Below are 23,933 nucleotides of genomic sequence, written 5' to 3'. Positions count from 1 at the left end.
TATGGATTAAAAAAAATGGCTTTTGTTCATCATATTCCTATTGCATCTCTCTACCTTATTTTCTCCTATAGGTTGGAAACCTACTGTTCCCCTTCTTCTTCTTTTTTTTCTTTTTCTTTTTTTTTTTTTTTTTACGTGTGAAGACTCATGCTTCCAGCAAGCACTGGACATGGTGTGTAGACTCATCACAGAGGGGACTCTAATCAAAACCCTGTTCATATGAAAATTAAGTTATATCATGGAATAGTGAAGAGATTGAGATAGATGTCTTAATTTCTCTTGGCTAATGAAAGTTTTGTGTTATTTTGGGGTTTTTTTGTAATTATTTTGTTACTTGTGTTACTTTTACAGTTTCAAACAAAATAATTAATTTAATCCTTTAATTAGCTTTTAAATGTACTGAATAGTTTCTGTCCTCTTATATACCTGTACGTACTAGTTTGACCATTTATATAACTTTTCTGGAAAAAGAAGGCTAGTTTAGAGAAAATTTCCCTGGGACTAATGCCTATGAAAATGTAGCAGTCATATTAATACCCACATTACTTCAGCAAATAAGATACTAGGAGAAAGTAAGTATTATGACAAGACATTAGGTCTCCGTATGTCTTCATTCTTAAATGCATATCTCTCAACAGTTGCAAAAATGGCAGCCTGCTACAAATTTATCTTCCACAATGGCATAAATTTTCCCTTGCTTGACACTTTTCAAATCCTATACAAAAATACTCACATATAAGCTAGTTGTAACTCAAGGACACAAAATGTAGAGGTATCTATTTTGAAATTGAAGTCTTTAAAGCTATGGAATGTGACCTCTTATATAACACACAACATAAAACTTTGTCCATTAATTCCTAAAGCAAATTGATAATTTCTTATTGAACTAGAATCTCTCTCAAGGACAAAACGAACTCTTTTGGAAACTGCTTTGAACCTCATATAGTATTTATCAACACTTCTTGCTCCTAAGCACAAAAGAAGCTGGATTTAAGCTATTGAAATAAGTGCAGACAACACCTGCCTTTGTTCTTAAGTTGCTAGAATGACTGAACCAAGTGAGGAAAAGTTTTGTCTTTTCTTTCTTGACCATACTTGAGCATATGGGTTTGCCTTAAGAGGATGACATAAAATTCTCTACCAAGACTTAACTTCCAAGCATCTCAGCATTCTGGTGAGCCGTAGCGCTACTGTTCTCTTTGAAGCAGCAAAAAACTTTCTTTGCTGCCACCGCTACCGCTACATTATTTTGAACTTTGGATTTAAATACTTCAGGAACTCTACATGAAAACCACAGTGATGACCTTTAGAAGAACCATATTCAGTTTGTTACTAACTTCTGTACTGGATTGGATTTAAATACTTCAGGAACTCTACATGAAAACCACAGTGATGACCTTTAGAAGAACCATATTCAGTTTGTTACTAACTTCTGTACTGGATAAGCTGAAGTAGACAAAGACCTCAGAGACTAGGAAAACAAGAGTCAGTAAAATGAGAAAGGTTGATTCCTTACAGGTGAAATGAAGACCTAAAGATGCACCATAGGATAAAAAATCAAGCTGTGGAAGTTCTTTCACTTGGAGATTTTTATTTTATATTTTCTGGGAAATGTGCAACTGTTGACCCATCTAATTATGAGCAGTGTATGCCTTGTAGCATTACAAATTACAAAGTTGACTGAAGGTTCCCTACAGCCTAAAAATTACAACTAAGAGCATTTATTTTTAACAAACTCCAGATTATCCATTGACAGTGACCTTATACAGAAGATAGATACACATTACACACAGGCAGGGAGATATTAGCATGGCTAAGATAACAAAATAAGGTGAAGTTGAGTTCCATCAAGTGGCTTGGAGGAAAAGAAAGTGCTCATGCTGTCTTTGACTTCTCATTCCTAGTACAGTTCTAGAAAGATGTTTCAATGATCTTAAAAACTTTTTGGAATAGAGGTTCTTGATTTCACATTCTGGGTCAAACCTCTGCTAACATAAGTGATCATGTAGTACTCTTTCAGAAGCTTATTCTGTTTTCTCCAGTATCCAAAGGGACTAATCAAGCACCTAATGCATTTAATTTGTTTCTGCTTTCCAGTGTGTGTTTACTCACATTGAATTATTTCCATTTTTTATGTCTATCTTAGAAGATTCTTCTATTTCCCCATCAATTCCCTGTAGTGTATTTATACACACACATATAGCCTGTCATATTTAGCCTTTGCTAAATAAATCAAGTCCTAGTGGTCTGTTCTCTTGCAGCAAAATCTCCATCAGCCTAACCATTCTAGTAGCCCTTGTATTCAAAAACTTGAAGAAATAAAAATAACTGACCATAAACACGCACAGCAAGCATGCTGGAGGTCTCACCAGGACCCTGTACAATAGAGTGAATGCTTTCTTTCCTTTGTAGGACACATTCCCAATTCACTGAAGAACCATAGCTGCCTTTTTTCATTGGCAGCTGTCATCTGAACTTCCACAAAAAGGAAAATCCTCTGACATTTCTAGCTGAATGGATTCCAGATTGTAACAAAATGTGTTGTCATTAGTCCTCAGTCCTACATGCCTGCCTGATTTTGCAACTTACACCACAATTAATGGTTATCCATGTCTATTCCTCTAATCCTCATAGTCATTCATCTTCTCCAAGATATCTTGATCCTCTTCAGCACATATCACTCTCAGCCACATCATCAGTTTAATTGATATACACTCCCATTTTTGGCACAAAATATTACGTAAGATCCATCTTTTCACAAAAGTCTACTAATAATTTCCTTACGGTCCAAGAATACATTTTTCTTAACTATAATAGATCATGTTTAACTAGGTTCTCACCCATCTTATAACTCTTCCACTGATCTCCAGTCTTCTGCAGTCAACATACCAGTTACTCCACTCAAGAGGAAAACCTGAATAATTTTGCTGCTCAGATTAATGATGCAGCTTTTGTTTTGCAGAAGGACCAGTAAGCCTAGAGTGCTAATTCTGAGCTGGGTGCCACTGGGCTAACATGCCATTCTTGACAGCAATATATTGTGGAGTACAACACAGAAACACTCTAGCATTTCTTCAAGGACACCTGTGTAATAAAAAGGGTATTATAGAAGATAACTGTGAGTCCTTTCTGTTATCTTTGTTCTTCTCTTGCTGTGTAAGTGACCATTCTGCAGGTGACCCAGGATTCCTTCTTCCCTTTCAGAAATTCAGACTATGCTTTTATCCTGGAAGCAGCTTGAGTCTGAGATGGCTCATTGGCTTCCCTGTCCAGGCCATATCATATTCAGACTAGTCCTATGCAAATCCAGTTGGGTGTCTCTTCACTTGTGCCATTAGTTCAGAGTTTACAGCTCAGACTTCATGTTGAAGAAGAACATCTAAACACTTTGCAGATCAGACTTTGTCCCAAAAGCATTAGAGTCTCATTCAGTCAGCTCCGTATTCCAGCTACTGAACACCAACAGACACAACATGGCCTTCCACACAGCTAACTGCAGTGTTTCAATGTCCACTGCCCAGTTAATTCACAATCCAGCTAAGCTGCTAAATAACACAGTTGACTGTTATGTTTGTGGTTTTCCAAGAATACTGTACTGTCCTGCATCTGTTTCAATACAAAACCAAGCAAACCAACAAACAAACCAACAAAACCCCACAGTTCCTGGACCTTGAATTAAACATCCCAATTCTTTCAGAATTCTGGGACTTAAATTATCTACTCTTCTCTCCCAAATACCCATCTCCCAGTCTAGGATTGAGCTCTGTGGGTTCTGCTTCCCTCCTGGCTTCAGTTATTTCCCTCACACACTTTCTTCCTGTTAGTCACTTCTGCTTCTAACATCACCTTCAGCATCCCCATCCCTACTGACAAGGGACAAAATTTTTTTGTAGTTTTGGAGCAATGCTGAGAAGATACTATTTACTCCATTATCCCATTCCAATGTCCTGCTTTCCCTTCACTCTCTATTTAATCACAAAGAAATATTTTCTATTTGGTTTCATTTTTACCCTTTTGACTTTTGCAATTGACTTTAGTTGGTGATTAGTCCTTTTCCATTTCATTCCCTGAAGGCTCACTACTTATGCCTCATGTGCTTTCTGAGACAGTTATTTGTTCAGTTGGGACAGAAAACCTTTCCCCTACTGTTTTTCTTATTTGGAATACAAGTTCAACATACTTTTACCATATCCAAGTTGGAGAAATTTCTATCCTCCCCCGTAATCAAGTCCCTGATTTTCCACTTAATTTAAATTAGTGGACTTGTAATCACTGTAATCTGATCTTTACCATATGTCTCACCAAAACTAAGGCCAAAATACTATCCTGTTGTGTGCATGACTCTTTGGTAACCACTTCACAGAGTAACAGGGTCCTACTGTTATTACTGTGTAAGTTTAGCTCTCCTAAGATGACAACACCCTCTATTTCCCAACACCCTCTATTTCCCACTAGCAGTTTTTTTCAGAACATTTTTTATATTAGAATTAAAAAAAATAATTGATGTCTTCATTGCATGTAATCTAGGTATTTTTCCTCAATTTCCTGTTCTGATGTTTTAACTGGTTAACAAAGACATTTCTCTTGAACAGAGTGGCCTTACACAGGTGGTTCCCGCTGGAGCAGGGCTACGTGGACACACAGGTAACACACAACCCCAGAAATCTGGTGGGGAATTTCTGGTGTGCCAGTGGAGTGATCCACTCACAATATACATAGTGCACCTATCAGCTGGGCAGTGTTTACAAGCTCCCTTTTCTCACTGCCATGACACTTCGGCCTCAGGGAAAACAGCTGTCAGGGAATTACCATTAACGGCTAAGCAGGCGAGGGTGGCAGCTGCCCCTCGCAGATGGAACCCGGTTGCTCCCTTCTCCTCCTCCAAGCCCTGCCAAAGACAGCCGAGGGCGTGACGTGACTCGGCGGGAGCCTGACCCGCCTCACAGGAGCCGCGCGCCGCTTCCCGCCAGCCGCGGTGCGCGCTGGGTAGCGTGCCGTGGTTGCCGTTGCTAGGCGAGTGGCGCAGCCAGCTGCCCCGCGCTCGGCAGGCAGCGATGGTGAAGGAAACTATCCGGGTGTACGCGCGGGTGAAGCCGCTGGGCAGGCAGCAGCAGGCGGGGGTAGGACGGGGAGCCAGCTGCCTGCTGCCGAGGGGTGCGGTGGGGCGGCTGCGGCGAGTCAAAGGGCGTCCCGTGGGCCTGCGTGCTGTGGGGCCGCCTGAAGGCGGGAGGGAGCGGGGAGTGAGCGTGCCCCTCCCGCCAGAGGCCCTGCCGATGCGGCAGGCTGGTGAAAGCTGGGGGAGTTTGTACGTGGTCGGGGGCGGAGCAGAAAGCCAGCCCTGTACTGTTCTCCGCAAGCCTTTGGAAGTCAGTAAAATCACGAAGTACAGGAGCTTAGACTGTAACTATTATTGGGGGAGGGAGTGAGGAACTTCTTTTCTGCCTAGTCGTTAACAGAAAGGCTCCACAGGAAAAGCATTTGTTTTACGTTTATGCAGTTCAACACTGTTCTGAACATTGGAGGAGAACCTGTAGCTCCCAGTCTTTATAATAAAGATAATGAAAGTGTTCCTCAGAAATTGTGCATTTAGGTCTCTTAATCGCCATCCTGTTTTAAACCAGCTCTACTCCTTCAGTTGTAGTCTTTCCTAATATACTCTTCCATTTTTTTGGAGGGGGTTGCACTGGGGCCTGTGCTTTGTTTTTTATAACATCTCAGATATTAAAGTGGTTTAGTAAGCAAAATATGTCAAAGAGGCTATGTTTCTGTTTCAAATCTTACTGTTGTGTTTATGTGGTAACAGGATAATGCTAGTATGTGCTTGTTTTGTCATGTAATAGCTGAAGGAGGATCTGCTCACGTATTAAGTGAAATTTGTATGAAGGTTTTCTTCAGTCAGTTACAGGTGCTAAGTTTACATGGATGTTATACCTAAGGGCTATGCTGTTCTATTGATAAAATTAATTTGTTAATTTATATCCATGCTTATTAGATTTATTCAGTTGATGACGATGAGAAATCTCTGTCCAGTCTGGAGATTATCGTGCCGCATGATTTAGCAGATGGGTTCGTCAATAATAAACGAGAGAGCTACAAGTTCAAGTAGGTAAAAGCCTTACCTTTATGTCTTCTGCCTTTAGTGATTGCTGTCGCTATGTGTAGTGATACAGATCTATAGAACCACAAAAAGCCTACTCTTAAAATTAAGTTTTGGTATAGATAGGTTTATTTTTATACAACTCCCTTAACAAGAGGAATACTCCAGCATACTATGCTCTTCACCTGAATGAGTTTGATAGCATTGGATAAAGTTGTGGGGTTTTTGTCTAACCATTGCAAGTCATTATACATTTCTAACTCTCATCTCAAAGATTGCATCTTCATTTATGAGTTCTTCCATTTTTACAGCTTGTTTTGAGTTTTCATATGAAAATTGAATGCAGGACTGTGTGTTCTCTTGTGATCTAATGAGTGGGCATAGGCTGGCTAAAGATGTCCTGATGTAAAACACTATGTTTAGAAACTGTGTTTCAGACATAATCAAAACACACTAAAGAAAATCAGAGATTGTTGAAATAAACAAAACCCTGGTTGTAGAATATAAATATTTTTTAGAAACTAAAAATAAGTACCAGAAATATCAATTAAATATTTTTATCTTTTCAACAGAAAACTTGGAGGCAACATTTTAAAATTTTGATGATAAAGAAAACTAGATTTATAATCACCTCTAATGATGAGGTTGAAGTTGTCTTCTTCCAAGTTTAATAGTCTTTATTTTTATAATACAAATCAAGTAAATTTGTTGCACTATGCTGTTAAAAAAGAGAGCCCCAGATAAACATCTGCAGCTCAGACTGATGTCATTTTACATCAGCTAAGGAAATCTGTTCTGCTTGGGAAGAGAGGAGCTGCCCTCTCCAACTAGATTAATATGCAAAATTAGCTTAGGTTGCAGATGCCCAAGCCAGCTATAATGAATGCTGATGTTTTTTTCTGACTTTATAATTAATTGAAAAGTCCAAAGAGATGGATTTTGAGAAGCACTATGCCTTATTATCCTTAAGACAATGCAAAAATAACGCTATGGAGTAAGCTTTTCTTTTTCTTCCATAAAACTCACCCATTCATGCAGTCTATCTACCCTGGTCACCTCAAACATTATTCTCCTTTGTTATTACTCTCTTATATAAAGAATCAAACACAATCGTTTGAATTGCTTGACTGATTAAGCATTAGCAGGATAGAATATATGCATCTGTATTTTGTGTATCACATTTGTTTTTGATATTGTACACACTGCATAATCCCTTGTAGTTGTGGTGCCTTTCTATACCTGGTGTCCATAGTGCCTTTCTATATACCCTGTGAAGTTCTATGTGAGTATACAGTTCCCGATAGGAGGGACAACACAGCAGGGCACAAGCAGCCCAGAAGGTTTCTGGAATATATGAGTGACAACTTCCTAACATATGATTAAAAAGCTGATGAGGCAAGAAGTTCTGCTGCACCTCATGTTTGCAAACATGGAAGAACTTATCAGGGATATTAAACCTGGGGGTAGCCTTGGCTGCAGTGGCCACAAGATAGTGAAATTCAGGATAATGAGAGAAGGGAGCAAGGCAAAAAGTAGGGTCAGAACCGGACTTCAGGAGAGCAGACTTTGGCCTGTTCAGGGACCTTCTTGAAAGAATTCCATGAGACACAGCCCTGGAGACAAGTCCAGGAGAGCTGGCTGATTTTCCTCCAAGATCAAGAATGGTCCATGCAGATGAACAGGAAATGACACAAAGGCAGCAGGAGGTCTGCATGGATAAGGAAGCAGCTCCTGACTAAATGCGAACATAAAAAGGAAGTGTACAAGAGGTGGGAGCAGTGTCACGTGACCCAGGAAGGCTGAGGAATGGGATCAGGAAAGCCTACGTAAGTGCACAGTGAGGGGTATTGAAAATGAGCTGAGCTGTTGGCCTCAGAGGGTTGTCTTCAGGAGTACAAAGCACCAGATAGTTGTGCTGCCACTCAGAAGGACCTCAAGAGGCTGGAGAAATGGGCCAATAGGAATCTCATGAAGTTCAACAAAGGGAAATGCCAAGTCCTGCTCCTGGTGAGGAATAACCAGGACAGGCTCAGGGCTGACTGAAAGCAGGTTTGCAGAAAAGGACCTGGAGTCATAGAATCATAGAATGGTTTGGGTTGGAAGGGACCTTAAAGGTGATCTAGTTCCAACCCCCCTGTCCTGGTAGACAAAAAGTGGAACATGAATCAGCAACACACCATCTGCAGCAAAGGTGACCAACAGCCTCTGGACTTCATTAGGAAGAGCATTGTCAGCAGGTCCCTCTAGTCAGCACCAGTGAGATCACATCTGGAGTTCTGTGTCCAGTTCTGGGCTCCAGCAAAGGGACACAAAGATGATTAAGGGGGTGGAGCGTCTGAGATGTGAGAAGAGGCTGAAAGACCTGGGACTGTTTATCCTGGAGAAGAGAAGGCTCAAGGGAATCTTATCAATGTGTATAAACACCTGATGGGGAGTGGGGAAATAATGAAGTTGGAGCCAGATACTTCTCAGTGGTGCCCAGTGACAGGACAAGAGTTAATGGGCAATCAAATTGACATACAAGAAATATCAAAAAAACTTTTTTACTGTGGGGTGATCAAATACTGGAACAGGTTGCTCAGAGAGGTTGTGGAGCCTCCATGTCTTGACATACTCAAAACCTGACTGGACAGACCCCTGCTCTAGCTGACTCTCTGAGGGCAAGATGGCCCCTTGCAACCTCAAGTATTCTATGATTCTGTAAGACAACTGCAGGTATTTTATATAGGAAGTGACAAAACTTAGATTGAATTAAATATCTCCTTGTGACTTACAGTAACTGTGCAGCAGAAAGAAAGAAATAGTTATTAAAAAATGTGAGCCTGGCTGTAGTGGTGAGATGCTCTATTTGGTTATAGTGTAATCCATTTATCCAGGTTTCAGTGTGGTGCCAGTTACAAACACTGATTCTCTTGATAGATTTAAAATAAGTTTATTTTTTTCTAAGCCACATCATTTATCAGAGGATTTTATTGTACAGATCTTGTCAAAGCAGCACTGTGTACAGCCTATTTATGTACAATAGCACAACGGCATGCTGTGGTTAAGACTACAGGGAAAACATTGTACTAAGTTATGTAAGCCTAATGATGTAAACATTGACTATTAAAAACACAAACAAAATGTATGAATCAAGTAGTGTTTTAAGATTCTAAGCAATTATTATTTGCTTAATATTTTCAGATTTCAGAAAATTTTTGATCAAGAGGCAAAACAAGATGTGGTTTTTGACAGCATTGCCAAACCAGTAGCAGAATGGTACGTTGTTGATCTTGCGGATAGTTGGGGTAACACAGGGTCAAAAATAGCTTTTATTGTATTACTTGCAGGAGAGCTGGTAAATATTTGTCTCACTGTTGTAAAAGTGGATTGATGTTTTAATTTTCTAAATACTGACATGTCTGAATCTAGGAGACGTGCAACAATCCCCTGAGAATTTTATGTATGGTAAGGTTCCATTTTTAACTCCTAAAAAGCACTGCCACTGTTGCCTTTTTTGTTGCATAGGCATAGAAATGCATGTCTAATTAGTTTTTTGTCTATAATATAAGCTCACTTCATTGCAAATTAGTTTTCTGTCTATAATTTAAGCTCATTTCATTGCCTTAGAAAAATATTCCCTATATAGTTCCATGAAGGGGTAAACCTAACAAAAATCTTATTCTCCTGTAAAGTTTTCATTAAGTTAGGGACACTCATGAAGTAATACCTGTGAAGATATTCTCAACTATTGCTCTTGTTATTTTTTTCTTAATGTGTAAGCCAGTGATTTTGGCACTGTTTTTGTTTTTCTCCTCCATATAACAGACAAACAATGCTCATATTTTAGAGTTTGCAAAGGCAAGCATTTAAGACTGATGTAGAAGCCCTCTTCATTCATTGTGCAGATTGAATGCCACTCTGAACCGGATGTATTCTTCAATATGCCATTCTCTTTGCTCAGCTTATGCCCACATTGTTGAAGTTAGTACTGGTTCTAATGGGGGAGAAAATCCCACACTAGAGGAAGCAGAATTTCTGCTTAATGTTTGTTTGTTGATCAAACTTACTGCTCAGAATCCAAACTTGTAGTGATTTGGGAAGTATTACTTTAGGTACCAACTTCTTTCTCATTCATTGTCTGACCCATCGTTGGTTTAAGCTATGATTCTGTAAGTCATTCTTCAGCCTATTGCACTGTCACATTTTTGCACTGTAAGAACACAGACATTATCAGGTGAATGCTTAGTCTTCCTCAAACTGTTGCTTGGAAGTAAAAATATACCTAGCTCTTTATAATTGCATTTTCTTGATTATTTTTTTCTTCTTTCTCTCTATTTTATTCTTAAAAGTGCAACATAAAGCAGGAGGGTAATTGACAGTGAAAATGAGGAGCCAGTTGTCCTGGTTTCAGCTGGGATAGAGTTAATTGTCTTCCTAGTAGCTGGTACAGTGCTATGTTTTGAATTCAGTATGCAAAGAATGTTGATAACACTGAGGTTTTCAGTTGTTGCTAAGTAATGTTTAGACTATAGTCAAGGATTTTTCAGCTTCTCATGCCCAGCCAGCGAGAAAGCTGGAGGGGCACAACAAGTTGGCACAGGACACAGCCAGGGCACCTGACCCAAACTGGCCAACAGGGTATTCCATACCATGGGACGTCCCATCTAGTATAGGAACTGGGAAGTGGGGCAGGGAGTCGCCGCTTGGGGACTAGCTGGGTGTCAGTCGGTGGGTGGTGAGCAATTGCTCTGTGCATCATTTGTACATTCCAATCCTTTTAATACTACTCTTGTCATTTTATTAGTGTTATCATTATCATTATTAGTTTCTTCTTTTCTGTTCTATTAAACCATTCTTCTCTCAACCCACGAGTTTTACTTCTTTTTTTTCCCCTGATTTTCTCCTCCATCCCACTGGGTGGGGGGGAGTGAGTGAGCAGCTGCATGGTGCTTAGTTGCTGGCTGGGGTTAAACCACGACACAGTGAATTTGAAACTTCACTAGAATAAGTTAAATATGCTTAAAAAAATTTTGTTATATTATTCTTTCACCCAAAAGGGATTTCTTTGCTTATCTGACTTTATAACATGCAGCTTCAGGTTAACTCATTTACTTAACTTTAAATATTTCTGGGTTTAATGGTGACTGCAGAAAAAAATTCTTTATCTTATTTGACTGTGCTTGGAAAGAGAAGGGTTAAAAGCCTCGTTGTTAAATGCTATGGATTGAATTATCCTCAACGAAAACTCAAGAGTATCAAAGCTAACTAACAACAGACTGACTGATTTTTTTTTTTTCCTCTGGAGAATATGGAAAGGTTTTCCAGTTGAATAATACACTTATACAGTGCTCTAATAAACAGGAAGTAGTGTTGTTTTCCTTTATTTCAGTGTTGGCTGATACAAGATTTTTATACATTGATTTGCTCCATCATGTAGACTTCAGTTTTGATTTTTAGATATTTTTAAGTACATGAAAGTAGTTAAATGCTATTAAAATCAATGGTCTTTAGGCATACAATTATCTCCAAATAGCTGAGTCTTTATCTTTAATGCTAAATTCGATTTATAAAATCATTCTTAACTGAATCAAGACAATTTTGTCTCTGGGTGTTATACATGTTAAAGCTTGTATTCTAATTGGTGTTTGTATTGTTAGTGGTAATACTGAAGGATAATTTTGCTTGTGTTTTTATAGTAGAGTAGGCAATACCTGAAGTACGTTCCTGTTTCTCATCCTCTTCCTTGATTTTTACCTTTTCTTGGGCAAAAATACGTATTTCAAAATGTCTTCATAGTCATGATGTTCCTTGGCTAATGGAGTCCTGAACTGTGCCTGAATTTATTTTACTCTATAGTTAATGACTCAATTTTCCTTTCCACTGTGGGACAGTAAGAATTGCCATGTTACTCTGAAAGACCACAGTCTTTCATAGCAAAATGTTCTTCATTATTTGTTTCTTTCTGAGTCAACATTCTCTTGCATTCATTTCTATTGTTGGTGTCACTTTACTAAGGGAACAGTTTCTGTCTGTGTATTGCCAAGGAAAAGAAAGTAGCAGGAAAGTATCAATGAAATCGTTCAGTAAGATTTTGAGGCTCTTTGCCATGCTTACTTACAGTCACGAGAAAATTCAGTTAGACTTGAATGCTCAGAAAAAAAACCTCAGGCACTGTTTAAACTAAAACCAACAATGCAATGTTAAGGATTCTAAAATCTTTCTAGTTAGTTCTTGGATGGATGGAAATTGGATGCTACTTTCTTTTTTCCTTCTTTTTCTCTTTTTTCTTTTTCAGTGTGCTTTCTTTGATGTTGGGCCACTACTTTTCTCTCTTTAAGTCCAGTTACATTGTCATCTTGCCTGTGGTTTCAGAGGCACCAGACATTCGTTTAATTTGCTTCTTCAGTCAGAAGTGCCAGCCTCTGCAAACCATTTTAAGTATGTGATTTGCTTGATTTTTTTTTTTTTAATAATTTTTTTTAATGCTTGAGTCATCTCTTACTTGGTTTCTTTTTATTATTTGGTTGTGCTTTCCTCTTTTTATTTTAAATATATATTCTTGATATTTTTTTTGTGCAGAGCCAACTTGATCTTTAAGAAGCAGCACTAACTCTATCAAAAATAGAGAAAATAAATAACATCCTTCTTTTACAGTTTCCTAACATTTAAGCATTGCTTTAGTCTAACAACAGAACAAGGTTACTCTTATAATGCTTCAAATACTAGTGTTATGATGATGAATGCAATCAGAAATAAAGTGGAAAATCTTAATGCTTTGGATTAGTTTTGTTTTCAGTTCTAATATGGCCAATGTTTTGTGTTGATTTATTAAAGAATAATATTGAAAATATTTTCTTTTCAGATGTATCATGCAAATAAGAAAAAGCTTAGCTGTTTATAAACCTAATAGCAATCACCTATGTTTTTTTGAAAGATCTGATAGCCTCCAGGATAATATTCCCATTGCCACAGATTCTAGTTTCTTCTTGTATGCTGTGTTTATCCTAAGAATTAGCATCTGTAATATACAAAGTACTTCTCTTTACTCTTCTCTGTTTTTTTCTGCTGCTAATTCTGACAGAAAATGTAGTAAAAATATTTGTATGAACAATTATCCATTCTGCCCTGGATGTATTTGTGGCACAGTGTGGGAAGTAGTGGATTGGCTTACCTGCAGGCAACCTTGCATCACAGCTGTATTATTGCTAATGTGGGTGATTTAGGTACAAAAGACCTGTAGAATCTGTATATAGTAAAAGGACACTTTTTGGGGGATGTCAGCTTGAAACAAATGTGGCTTAGAATTTTCCCTAAATTGAGAAATTGGAGTAGTAATGCTAGCAGTTCTTCCTGAAAGTGAGTACAATTATGAGGCAATAAAAAGTGAAAAGCTTCATTAATGTTTCATCTCAAAGGACTATTAGTTGCTCATGTTTATTTTGACTTATTGCACAGTTTAGAATTGTTCAAGAAGTCTGCTTATTATAGGCTACAGTTTGATAGCTTTGATTCAGAGTATCTTTGTGTTACATCTTCTGCAATGCTTATGGTGGAATTCTAAATATATTTAGAGATTTTAGTTAAAATAAGAAATTGTATTACACCTTATTTCTTTTTAGGAAAGACCTTTTGAAATTTCTAAGAAAACTTGCTTGCACTACGCTCTCAAAAACAGTTACATGCACATTTGGAAATTGGTAGTGTTGAAAGATGAGGCATTACCAAATTAGATTTGCTCCATAAATCTGTCAAAGGCATAAAGAAAAAATTTCATACTGAGATACTTTGTTTATTTTAATTAAAATAAACTTTAATCTGAGCTCCAAGTGATAGACGATACCTAAATACTGAGTCTCTGTAAAGACAAATCCTCTATGACAGCTTGTTTTCCAGATCCTGCAAATGAAGTTCTTCCTTCTTTTTATCTTAAATATCATGTCTGGGGGCTGGTTTTGCCAGGACTGTATTGATTTTTATTTTTTTTTTTAAATAAAATAACTATGAATTGAGGTTTTCTGAGATAGAAAGAAGGAAAGTGAGGGACATTGGTAAAATATTTCAGGTCAGCAAGAACTAAGATAACGAGAGAGCTGACAGTATCCCAAGATCAAAGATATTGGTGTTTTTTGCTTTTTTCATTAGTCTAGCATTTTAATAGTTATTGAATATTTTTTCCAACCACATGCCTTTATGTTACCAGTCATTTAAAATGAAGATGTCAGAACTCAAGTTAAAATAATAATATGAAGCTGAAATAAACTAACAAAATCAAATTAATTAATTTTTAAAGCTGAAATTTGTTTCGTGTTCCCAGGTTTTTCTCTTATCTACATATAAACACTCACAGAATTTAGTCCTTAATTAATAAGGCCTTTTTTTTAACTTTAAACATTTATACATGTTTTATTTATTCATATTATAAACTTAGTAAAAACCTTTCACTTTAGAATTTTTCATTTTAAACAAAACAATAATACAAATTACAGATTACTTAAGTGATCTTTTTAATCCTTTTGAAGACTGAGAAGTATATCTTGCAATAGGAATTAAGTGTCAGAGCAAGCAAATCTTTTTGCCTAGACTTCATACTCATCGTTGCTGTGATGGCTTTTGGTGTTCTGGACAGGCTTCACTTACCAATTGCTGAGACAAGATTTCCACATTGTCTGTTGTCTCATCCCACAGTTGGAGCGACTCAGGTTTGTGGATTTCCTGTGTCAGAATTAAGGTGAAATGACACCAGGGGAGTTCAAACAACAATCAACATTTATTCAACCTAGCTAACCTTGCCCAAGTACAAGTGAACTTATCAATATGAACCTTGCAACATGTCATTAAGCCGCTGTTTCAAAAGAGAAGGGGGGTGTAGAAAAAGAAGTGGAAAAAGGAACATTAAATGTATCAGAAGGAGAGCCCTCCTGTTGAGTCATGAGGTTCAGAGCAGACCTCCTTGCTTTCTGGACTCCTCAAAGAGGAACCCAGGGGCGGCTAGATCCACTCCTAGGCTCAGACTTGGTCAACGGTTTATGTTTGAAAGGATGAGGTGTAGGGACTGTGGAAAAGAGAGAAGGAAAAGAGGGAGAGAGAAAGAAAGAAAGAAAGAGAGAAGAAAAGGGTTTCAGCAGTCCTGGGTCCAGCGTTGGTCCAGCCAGTGTAAAGATCCAATTCTGGAGGGCATGCACTGAGAACTCATTCTCCCTTATTTTATAGTGTGTTAGTCGACAGTCTCAACATGCGCAGTTCCCGTTCCCAGGATTCTCTGGAACCCGTCCGTGAGCTGTGCGGTGGGGGGGTTCATTGCGGAGTTGCCTCTCTTTTTCTGCTGGCATGACCGCTTAAGATAGAAGCACAGTCCCATCTTCCATGGGGCCTCCTCCTCCAGGCGCATATGCTGTGCTCCTTCTCCTGGTCACTTAAGATAAGGAATTGTGGCTTTGGAGAAGCACAGTCCCACCCTCCGTGGGCCCTCTCCTCCGGCCATGTTGTCCTGTTCACAAAACTCCAGCGTTTTACAGAGGCCGTTTTCTCCACCAAAGTTCTTTAGCAAATGTTTGAGACATTGACTATAATTTGTCAGACCATCACATCTGTAATACCTGACAACGTCAAAAACTTGAGAATAAGGTTGTTACTATTTCTTTGTCTTTATCATAATGAAGTTTGGAGTAACACAAAAGGAATCAGAGCACTCTGAGTTCCCTGAGGAAGATTGTCACATTGATGGTTACAAAACTGATGCACTGAGGCTAGTCTGAAGTAAAGCAGAGCTTGTAGCAGTTTGTAGCATGTTTTCAGGGACAGATAAGGACTGTTTACTTTTTCCTTCTGCTGCTGCTGATTCTATGCGAATTATGCCTACTGCCAACAATTTAGAATAATTGTGTCAGAAGGGATTTCTGTAGGTCATCTGGTCCAACCTCCTGAGCAAAGCAGGTCTAGCTTCAAGGTTAGATCAGGTTGCTCAGGCCCTTGTCCAGCAGAGCATTGAAAATGCCTGAAGATGGGGATCCCAGAACCCATCTGGGCACCTGTTCTAGGGCTTGACTATTCTCACTGTGAAGAAAATTTTCCTTATACCCACTTGGAATTTCCCTTCTTGCAACTTATCACAAGTCCCTCTTGTCCCACCATTGTAAGCTTCTGAGAAGAGTTTTGAGTTCATCTCTGTAACAATCCATTGCATAATGGAAGGTGGTAGTTAGGTACATATATAGCTTTCTCTTCTCCATGTTGTTAGAAAACAGCTCCCTTGGCTTCCCCTTGTGTGTGATGTGTCCCAGCCCAAATTAACTTGGTTCTGTCAGGCTCACTCCAGTTTCTTTATAGCATCCTTCTACTGGGGAGTCCAAAACTGGAAACAACTCAAGGGGGAGAGTTTGTTTTATATTTTTTTTTGCAAATTTTGATGGTAACTGTTCTGTTTGATTCAGCAAAACTGGTGTAGCAGCAGAGGAAGCAGAGTTCTTCATTATACTTAGGCAAAAGCCTCCCTGAAGTCTCGTTAAGGATGAGCACAGAAACAAATGAAAAGTTCTGTGTTCATAAACTTTAAATAGAAAAAATGATCTTCACTAGAAATTAAAAACAAAATGTAGTCAGAAAAACCAACCACAATAAAACAACCTCAGTCTGCTTTCAACTTCTGTCTACTGTCACTGGGCTTTATACCACCATTTATATTGTCTCAGAGATATTCAAGGACAAAGTACTGAATGATATTTTAAACTGTAGTAACTACCTATAAATTGTCTAGCTCTCACTTGAGGAATTTCTCACTTGAGGAATATTAAGCAGTTGTAAACATATCTGTCAATCTAAGTGGAATTGTTTGCATGTGTTATACTTCTGTATCACACCCTATATTTAGGAATTAGACATCTTTAGTGCATGAAGCAAGTCAGTTGAGTGACTGGAAAAGCCAGTATATAACTCTGTAACAGACATTTATTTAAACAGGGATCTAAAATGAATTTTTAAACAAAAAGTTAATTTCTCACCGTGTATGTTTTTAAATTGCTACTAATCATGAATAAGTTAGAAAGTGGAAGTTAACTGATAACTGAGTAAGAAAATTTGAGGGTAAAAAACCACACGGCATCACTCTCCTTTAACTACATTTATGTATGAGTCCCTACTAGACAGAATTGTTCTGTGCCTGATAATTGATACAAAGTTGTATTGGCAGCTTTTGCTTCGCAAGATTGTAAGGGAAGAGGTGGGATCTTTCTAATGTAACCGAGAAACCAATAGTCCACTAAAGCCCTGAGCCTAGTCTTGTTTTTCCCCAATTGTATCAACGAGTTGAAGAAAAGATGCTACCTCTCTCTCAATACCTGTTTTTTCTTATACTTTCAGACCATCATAGTTGCAGGTACAGGGTTACAGAATTTGTTTGTTCTTCCTCAGTGTTACTGGCAAAGTCCTTACAAGTAATGACCATTTCTTATTAACAATTTATTTTCTCTGGAATCTGAGGATTTTTTTATGACTGTCTTATGACTGGTAAGGGAACTTTTAAAATATTGAACCCTTGCTATTTTAATCAATGATTGATTTTTTTTTTTCATCAGTTTGAAAAACTCTGAAGGGCAGAATAGAAAGCATGTTATAATTCATTTTCATAAAGCCAAAACTTATTTTCTTGAGCAAGCATCATTACATAAGATTTTGTGTAACAGTACTTGAGTTATTAAGCAGTTTTAAGGTTGTAGTGAAAGTGGAATAATTAAGGAACATTTACTTCAGCTTGCTGGTTTTATTACATCTCTTTTCCAAAAGAAGTATTAAAATTAAGAGTATACCAAGTTAATTGGAAAAAAATAATTTGTAGAATATATGTTAGGAGTTCATAAAGTCCTAGAAGTACTTTTGATACATGCAGATATGTTTAAATACCATAGTGTGTTTACACACTTACACCAGCAAAAAATCTGCATCAGATTGTCTCACCCTTTGGATGCCACCTAAAGCTCAGTAAGATTATTGGAATGGTGGTTGTTGACTTGAGTAAGATTTGGATCATGGTCTTACTTAATGATACTGTGCAGGTGGAGAACTCTTTCTCAGTGTGTTTTCTAAATCCCTGCTGGTTATTTAATATTTTGTTTAGAAAAATACTGAAGGTATTGCAATTTCTGTCTTACATATTGTCATTGTGGGAGATTTCTTGGTAGTCTGTGTCATAGCTTGGAGGTAAAACTTGAAATTTTTTTGTTTATCACATCACATCATGCTAAATTATGTTGCTGTCATAATATATGTTTAGGTTTATATAGCAGTGTGATCTAATTAATCTCGTAGTCAGTTGTGTGCCCAAACTACCTCTACGTCTCACTTGGAAAAGGTGTGCTTTCAATTCTATCCAATACAGAGCACATAATCAATACTTTTTTTGTGTTTAAAAAATGTTGCTGATTATCTTTGTAAGATCAAGCACAAGCTGTTGTGTTTCTAAAAATCAGCAATAATTTTTCAGTGCTTAACAAGAAAAGAAACATTCAGTTCTTAGAGTAAAATGTAAGAACAGTTCTAACCTTTTTCTATATTAAAATCATCTTGAAGTGAGCATATAATTAGGTTAGAAATTCTACTGCAGAATAAAAGGATAAAGATGATTTAGGACAGTAATAAAACAATACTTATTCACAGATTAGGAGTTGTTTGCCTGCAATTAATGTTGTTATTTCATTAAAATTTATATTAGCTGTTGTTACTGTTTTCTTTTTGGTTTCTGAATATTTCCTTTATTTGGGGTTTTTTGGGGGTTTGTTTCTTTTTTTTTCCTCCTCTGTTTTATTCTGACTTCCATCAAGGGAAACCTTGTTTAATGATACCAACTTTACTAAACAGAGCTGCTTATTACATAAAGACTTGTTGATGAATTCGGAATACTTAGCAGGTAATCATGATGTTTCCTCACCAATATTTTGCTTTAAATTGACTTTTCTTACAGTGATTAAAAACAAGACTAAAATTTATCATCCACCACACCTTTACATACAGTGAACATATGTATTTATTGTCACATAGACATACATGTTTTTATAAAAGAAGTCTGTCACAAGGTGTTACAAATATATGCCTGCATGTTTTAGCATGTAAGGAAAATGAACTCTCCAAATTTTCTAACACAGTGAAACAAATGTACAAATTTGGACAATTTTTAATCATCTTATTTTAAAAACTTATTTTTCTCTGTAGCAGGCTTTATAGTTCTGAGCTTGGTATTATTAAAAAACAAAGGCCCTCCAGGAGCTCTGACAAGTTGCAGGAGTAACTTTGCTAAAATATACCAGAGACAGAGTTCTCCAGCAACTTTTTAGCTAATCTGTCTGGAAGTAGTCTATAAACTTCTGAACAGGGAGCTATACAACATTGCATAAGTTCATGAAAGATCTTTTCAGCAAAGCCTCTCCTTGGATTATGTGTCTTTGATGTGTTTTGTTTGAAGTAGTAAAGAGACAATTTATTCAACAACACGTCTCCTTAACCATGCCAAAACTCAGTTTCCTGGGAGAAAAAAAAAAATGCAAATTTCTGGATATTCTGATAAAACTGAGGGGACATGATTGAAAATATCCTTTTAGTGTATGATTTTTATGTATGGACATTTTAAAGTCTTCCCAAGACTACCATCAATAACCATGTCAACCTGTGTACTTTCAAATACTAAGTTTAACAAAGGTTTGGGATTTTTATTCAGAGAGTCTTCAGAGCAAAGATGCAGACTTTGCCTGGGTGAACTGACGTCTTGCAAAGTAGATTTTTCAGAATAGGCAGAAAAGAGCCGCTGATTCTCTGCCGACTTTCCTAGTAGAGAATCTGTTCCACTACTGTTGGGGACAGCTTTAATTTGCAGATGAGAATCTTCAAGGATCCTTTTGGTGGACACTGTTTAGAAAATACACTCTCTTCTTGTCATCTCATATCTGGTGTTGCCAACTTTTTTAGGTACTTGTTGTGATTACATTTCATGATGAAAGGGAGAGTGCGTATATTTTCTGCTCATTATACTAACTCTTAGCATCAGAGAGACCCTTCACTTTGTCAAGGGTAATTCTGCAGTGTCATTTGTTGTTTTTTAAATAACATTTTATGGGTGGCTAAAGGGTTATGAACCTTTCTATGTTTTTATTTTCCTAAAGGCATTGTGCATCTTAGGTTGAAAACAGTAAGGACGTATCTTAAAAATTCCCGAGTATTTAGTAAATAGATATTGGTTTAATTGATTTATTGATTGATTGGGTGTTGGTCCACCTACATATATTGTTACCATTTCAAGTGCCATTGGGACAATGAACTAAAGTCAGATTGATAAAGTTTGTTATTTATTTTTAACTTGAAGTTCTTAGAAGTGGAAAAAGAGCAAAGTATATCTTTATCAAGTATTTGCTATGACAATAGTTCTTCCACAAGCCTCATTGCTAAAACATCCTGTATTCCCACTGATTCCAAGAGAAGTTCCTTAAAAGAAGTGTGAATTAGTAACATCAGGCATGGATTTTATGTGACTTAATCCATGTAGACTTTATTACATACAGACCTTCAAAATTTATATTGGCTAATATTCAGAATATTATACCCAGATTGGTGGTCACACATCTTAAGTTTTGAAATTTGTTCTTTCATAAACATATATGTGTACACATAAGCTTTAGTTCTGTTTAGTTCATAAGTTTCTCTGTGAACAAGCTGATACAGTAGAGACTTTTCAGTGCATCTTCCCATCTCTTCTTTTCAGGAAGTGAGATCATAGTCTTCAGCTTGCTTCTAAGCCAAAGGAGCTCCATCAGTCCTGCTTGAACTCCTAGTCCATTGTCTTTTATAAAGGTGGTTTTCTTAGAAAGGGAATTTATTCTTCATCCTTTCTTCATGGCGTTGCGCTTAACTCTTAGAAGGCTTTGCCAGCAGTTTTGCTGATATTGGTAGTCCTCTTTCCTTACAGGCTTCCTTAGCAACTCAAGCAGGCTTTTCTTAAATTGGCTTGGTTGTTGGTTTTAATACACTCTGAATGAAAGAAATGAGTGCTGTAAATATGGGCAGGATGCAATTATATATATAAAATTATACACACCTACACACATATATAAAAAAGAAGATTGACTTTCATCTTGGATTTTAAAGTGGAGTTAAACTGTGGAATTATAACGAGCACTTTCACAGTGCATCTCAGCAATGCAATGTTAATATTACCTATAATTACATTGGACTGTGAGAATACATTATTGACATAGATATGTTCACATTTTCTGAACTTTCAATGTTTTCTGGAAAATTGTTCAGATCTGTGCTGATGCACTGCAATAAATATAAGAAATATATGAATCAAGTAACACAAAGAAAACTCGCTGACTTTTGTAGGTGTTTTGACAGTGTATGGTATATTACATTTTATCTGATGTTTACCTGTGTGGTGATCCTAATCAACAGCTTTTTGTGAAGTACAGAGACCTCAGGTTAATAGTTTGCAGCCATACCTTTACCACATTGCAAAGCACACCTTTCTGTGGGAGCCATGTCACAGTAATTGAAATTATATATCTTTAACAACTTTAAAGAAGGGAAGGAGTAAGAAAACTTAACAACCCAAAATGCTACATCTAGAAGAGCCAAAGAGCAGAGATGTAAAAACAGAAGAGCAACTGTATTGGGTCAGACCAAAGTTCCATCTAGCCCAGTATGTTATGTCTCACAGGGACTAACAGTCAATGCTTGGGGGGCAGGGGGAAATGAAAAAAAAATGTTTGAGCATGTAGAGCTACTTCCCCCAAGTATTCTGGTAGCCTCTAGTTGTTTGTAGTTTAGGGACTTTCCGATTTGACTGTGTTTAGCCCTGAGATAATTTTTTTTTTTTCATTAATTAGTCCAGTCTCTACTGAAGTCTGTGTGAACTTTTAGCATCCATAACATCCCATTGCAAGGAGTTTCAGAACTTAACTACATTTTGCATGAAGAATCATCTCCCCTTGCTTGTTTTGAATATGCCATCTTTGAGCTTGACACCCCCTACCTTCTGACAACTCATTATTGTCTTCAGCATTCAGATACTGTGAAAGTGGGCACTAGAAATTCTTAAGATAGATGAATGAGGTGTTTTACAATAATAATTGTTTTGATTTTTAACATCTGGAATCTAAAATCTTTATACACTGAGCATTTTGGTCTTTGGGAGCAGTTGTTCACTGTAGTTCCTTTCTACATGTTTCTGTTTTTGTCTCTGATATCCTACTGTAATGAATTAAAATAAGCAATATGGCAACTACTCAGTTCTTTAATTAAATTTTAGTAAGTTGGAGAACCATTGCATCTCTCGTGGCACCACACCAGCAGCTATCTATACATGGTTCTTTTCCTATTATGCAAGGGTTGTTTGCCCCTTTTTATTTTTTAAAATCTTAGCTTATTTATCACTTTTTCAACAAACAAAATACACAAGAATAATTTTAACATTTCTTTTCTTTAGCAAAATTAGTAGATCTTTAAAAACGTAGTAAATGAAATCCAAAGTAGATTTTGCTTCTGATAAGTTTTGTCAAGAAAATAATTCTTTCTTCATTACTTTATTTGTTTTCAAATGCTCCCTTCATATACTTTGTCAGGAGATGCTGGAATTGTGGTAGAACAATTTTGAGATTGATGAATCCAGGAAACACTTTGTAACCGACAGCTGCTGAAAGGAAAGAAAAAAGCATGACAATCTAGTCTGATATCTTTATCATATATTCTGTCAACTATAGACTCTCATGAGTTCTGGTTTGATTTGCCATCTGAATATTACAGTCAGTAACTGATTTCATCACTATTTAATTTGTGATTCTGGTAATTTTTTATAAGTTTATTCAGTTTTTGTTTGCTTTTACAGACAAGAGAAAATTCAAAATAAATATGTCCTCCATCATTTTTATCTCATTGTTTATAGCCAGTCAGTGTGAAGCATAAAATCTTAGAGCACTTAAAATATTTTTCAAGCTCAGGGCAGTTCACAATAATTAACAAGAAATGGAATTAGAAATGTGGAAATAGATTTTTAGTATTTTTATCTCTTGAGACAGAGCTGTACAAAGGAAGTGCATGGTAGTCAGCTATGAGTATCAATAGAAATTTTAATCATTGGATACCTGAAATTTCACTTCTAATATCAAGGGGAAAATGAAATGTTTTATTTCTATTTCAAACATCAGCCCATCAAAGGGATCTCACTTGAGAAAAATATGACTCTGTCTTCATAAATACTGTAAGAAATTTTGCCATATATAATAAGAAAAAAAATGCTATATTTGCATGTAAAAATAGTTCCTTCAAATTGTACTGACTTATCAGTACTGATAATTTATGGGACTGGTTTTTGTTCATTGCATTAAAAGCTCCCTCCTTTAGAACAAAATCAGGACCAAAAATCTTGAAATATTTTGAGTCACAACTTAAATTCTGTTTAGTCAGCCATGGCTCCCGAGTTGTGTGTCAGCTGCAGCCGAGACCTATGTTTCCTCCACAGCGTGCAGCTGTGCCACTGTCATTAAGCTTATCTACTGTTTGGTGGAAATCAGGTGGAAGTTGATGGTGAGCGTGTGGTGAATTAGAGAAAGGTATTTGAACTAGAGTTTTGTTCTGCAAGTAGAAGAGGCGTGAAAAAAGCTGATTGAGTCTGAATGTCATTTCAACCTATGCCATTGCATAGCTACTATTTCTGTTCCACAGAAACTTGTTCAGAGTTCTAACAGAAAAGTTTGCTTTTATCAATGTGGTTCTGTGTGTTTTCATAGTAAATGAAGATTTTACTACACTGATAAAAGCACAGGCTCTCCTGCCTACCCTTATCTAAGCTAGGAATAGTCTGATAGCTAGTATAGTAGTA

At 37.0% G+C, this 23,933-nt stretch overlaps 1 protein-coding gene across 1 annotated transcript in view; it reads left to right on the top strand.

Annotated features, from left to right (window-relative positions):
• Positions 1 to 5,017: 5,017 nt before the first annotated feature.
• KIF6 (kinesin family member 6) overlaps positions 5,018 to 23,933 on the top strand; it is a 187,566-nt gene continuing 168,650 nt past the window's right edge. The window contains exons 1-3 of the mRNA XM_049833729.1: positions 5,018 to 5,120; positions 5,993 to 6,102; positions 9,281 to 9,355. Of these exons, the coding sequence (XP_049689686.1) occupies positions 5,055 to 5,120; positions 5,993 to 6,102; positions 9,281 to 9,355 (251 nt within the window). The 5' untranslated portion in view covers positions 5,018 to 5,054. The remainder of the gene's footprint in view (positions 5,121 to 5,992; positions 6,103 to 9,280; positions 9,356 to 23,933) is intronic.

Source organism: Accipiter gentilis, chromosome 30 (genome assembly GCF_929443795.1).
Source record: "Accipiter gentilis chromosome 30, bAccGen1.1, whole genome shotgun sequence".
NCBI lineage: Eukaryota > Metazoa > Chordata > Aves > Accipitriformes > Accipitridae > Astur > Astur gentilis.
The sequence above is the reverse complement of the archived record's forward strand: the minus strand, read 5'-3'. Positions and strand labels throughout refer to the sequence as shown.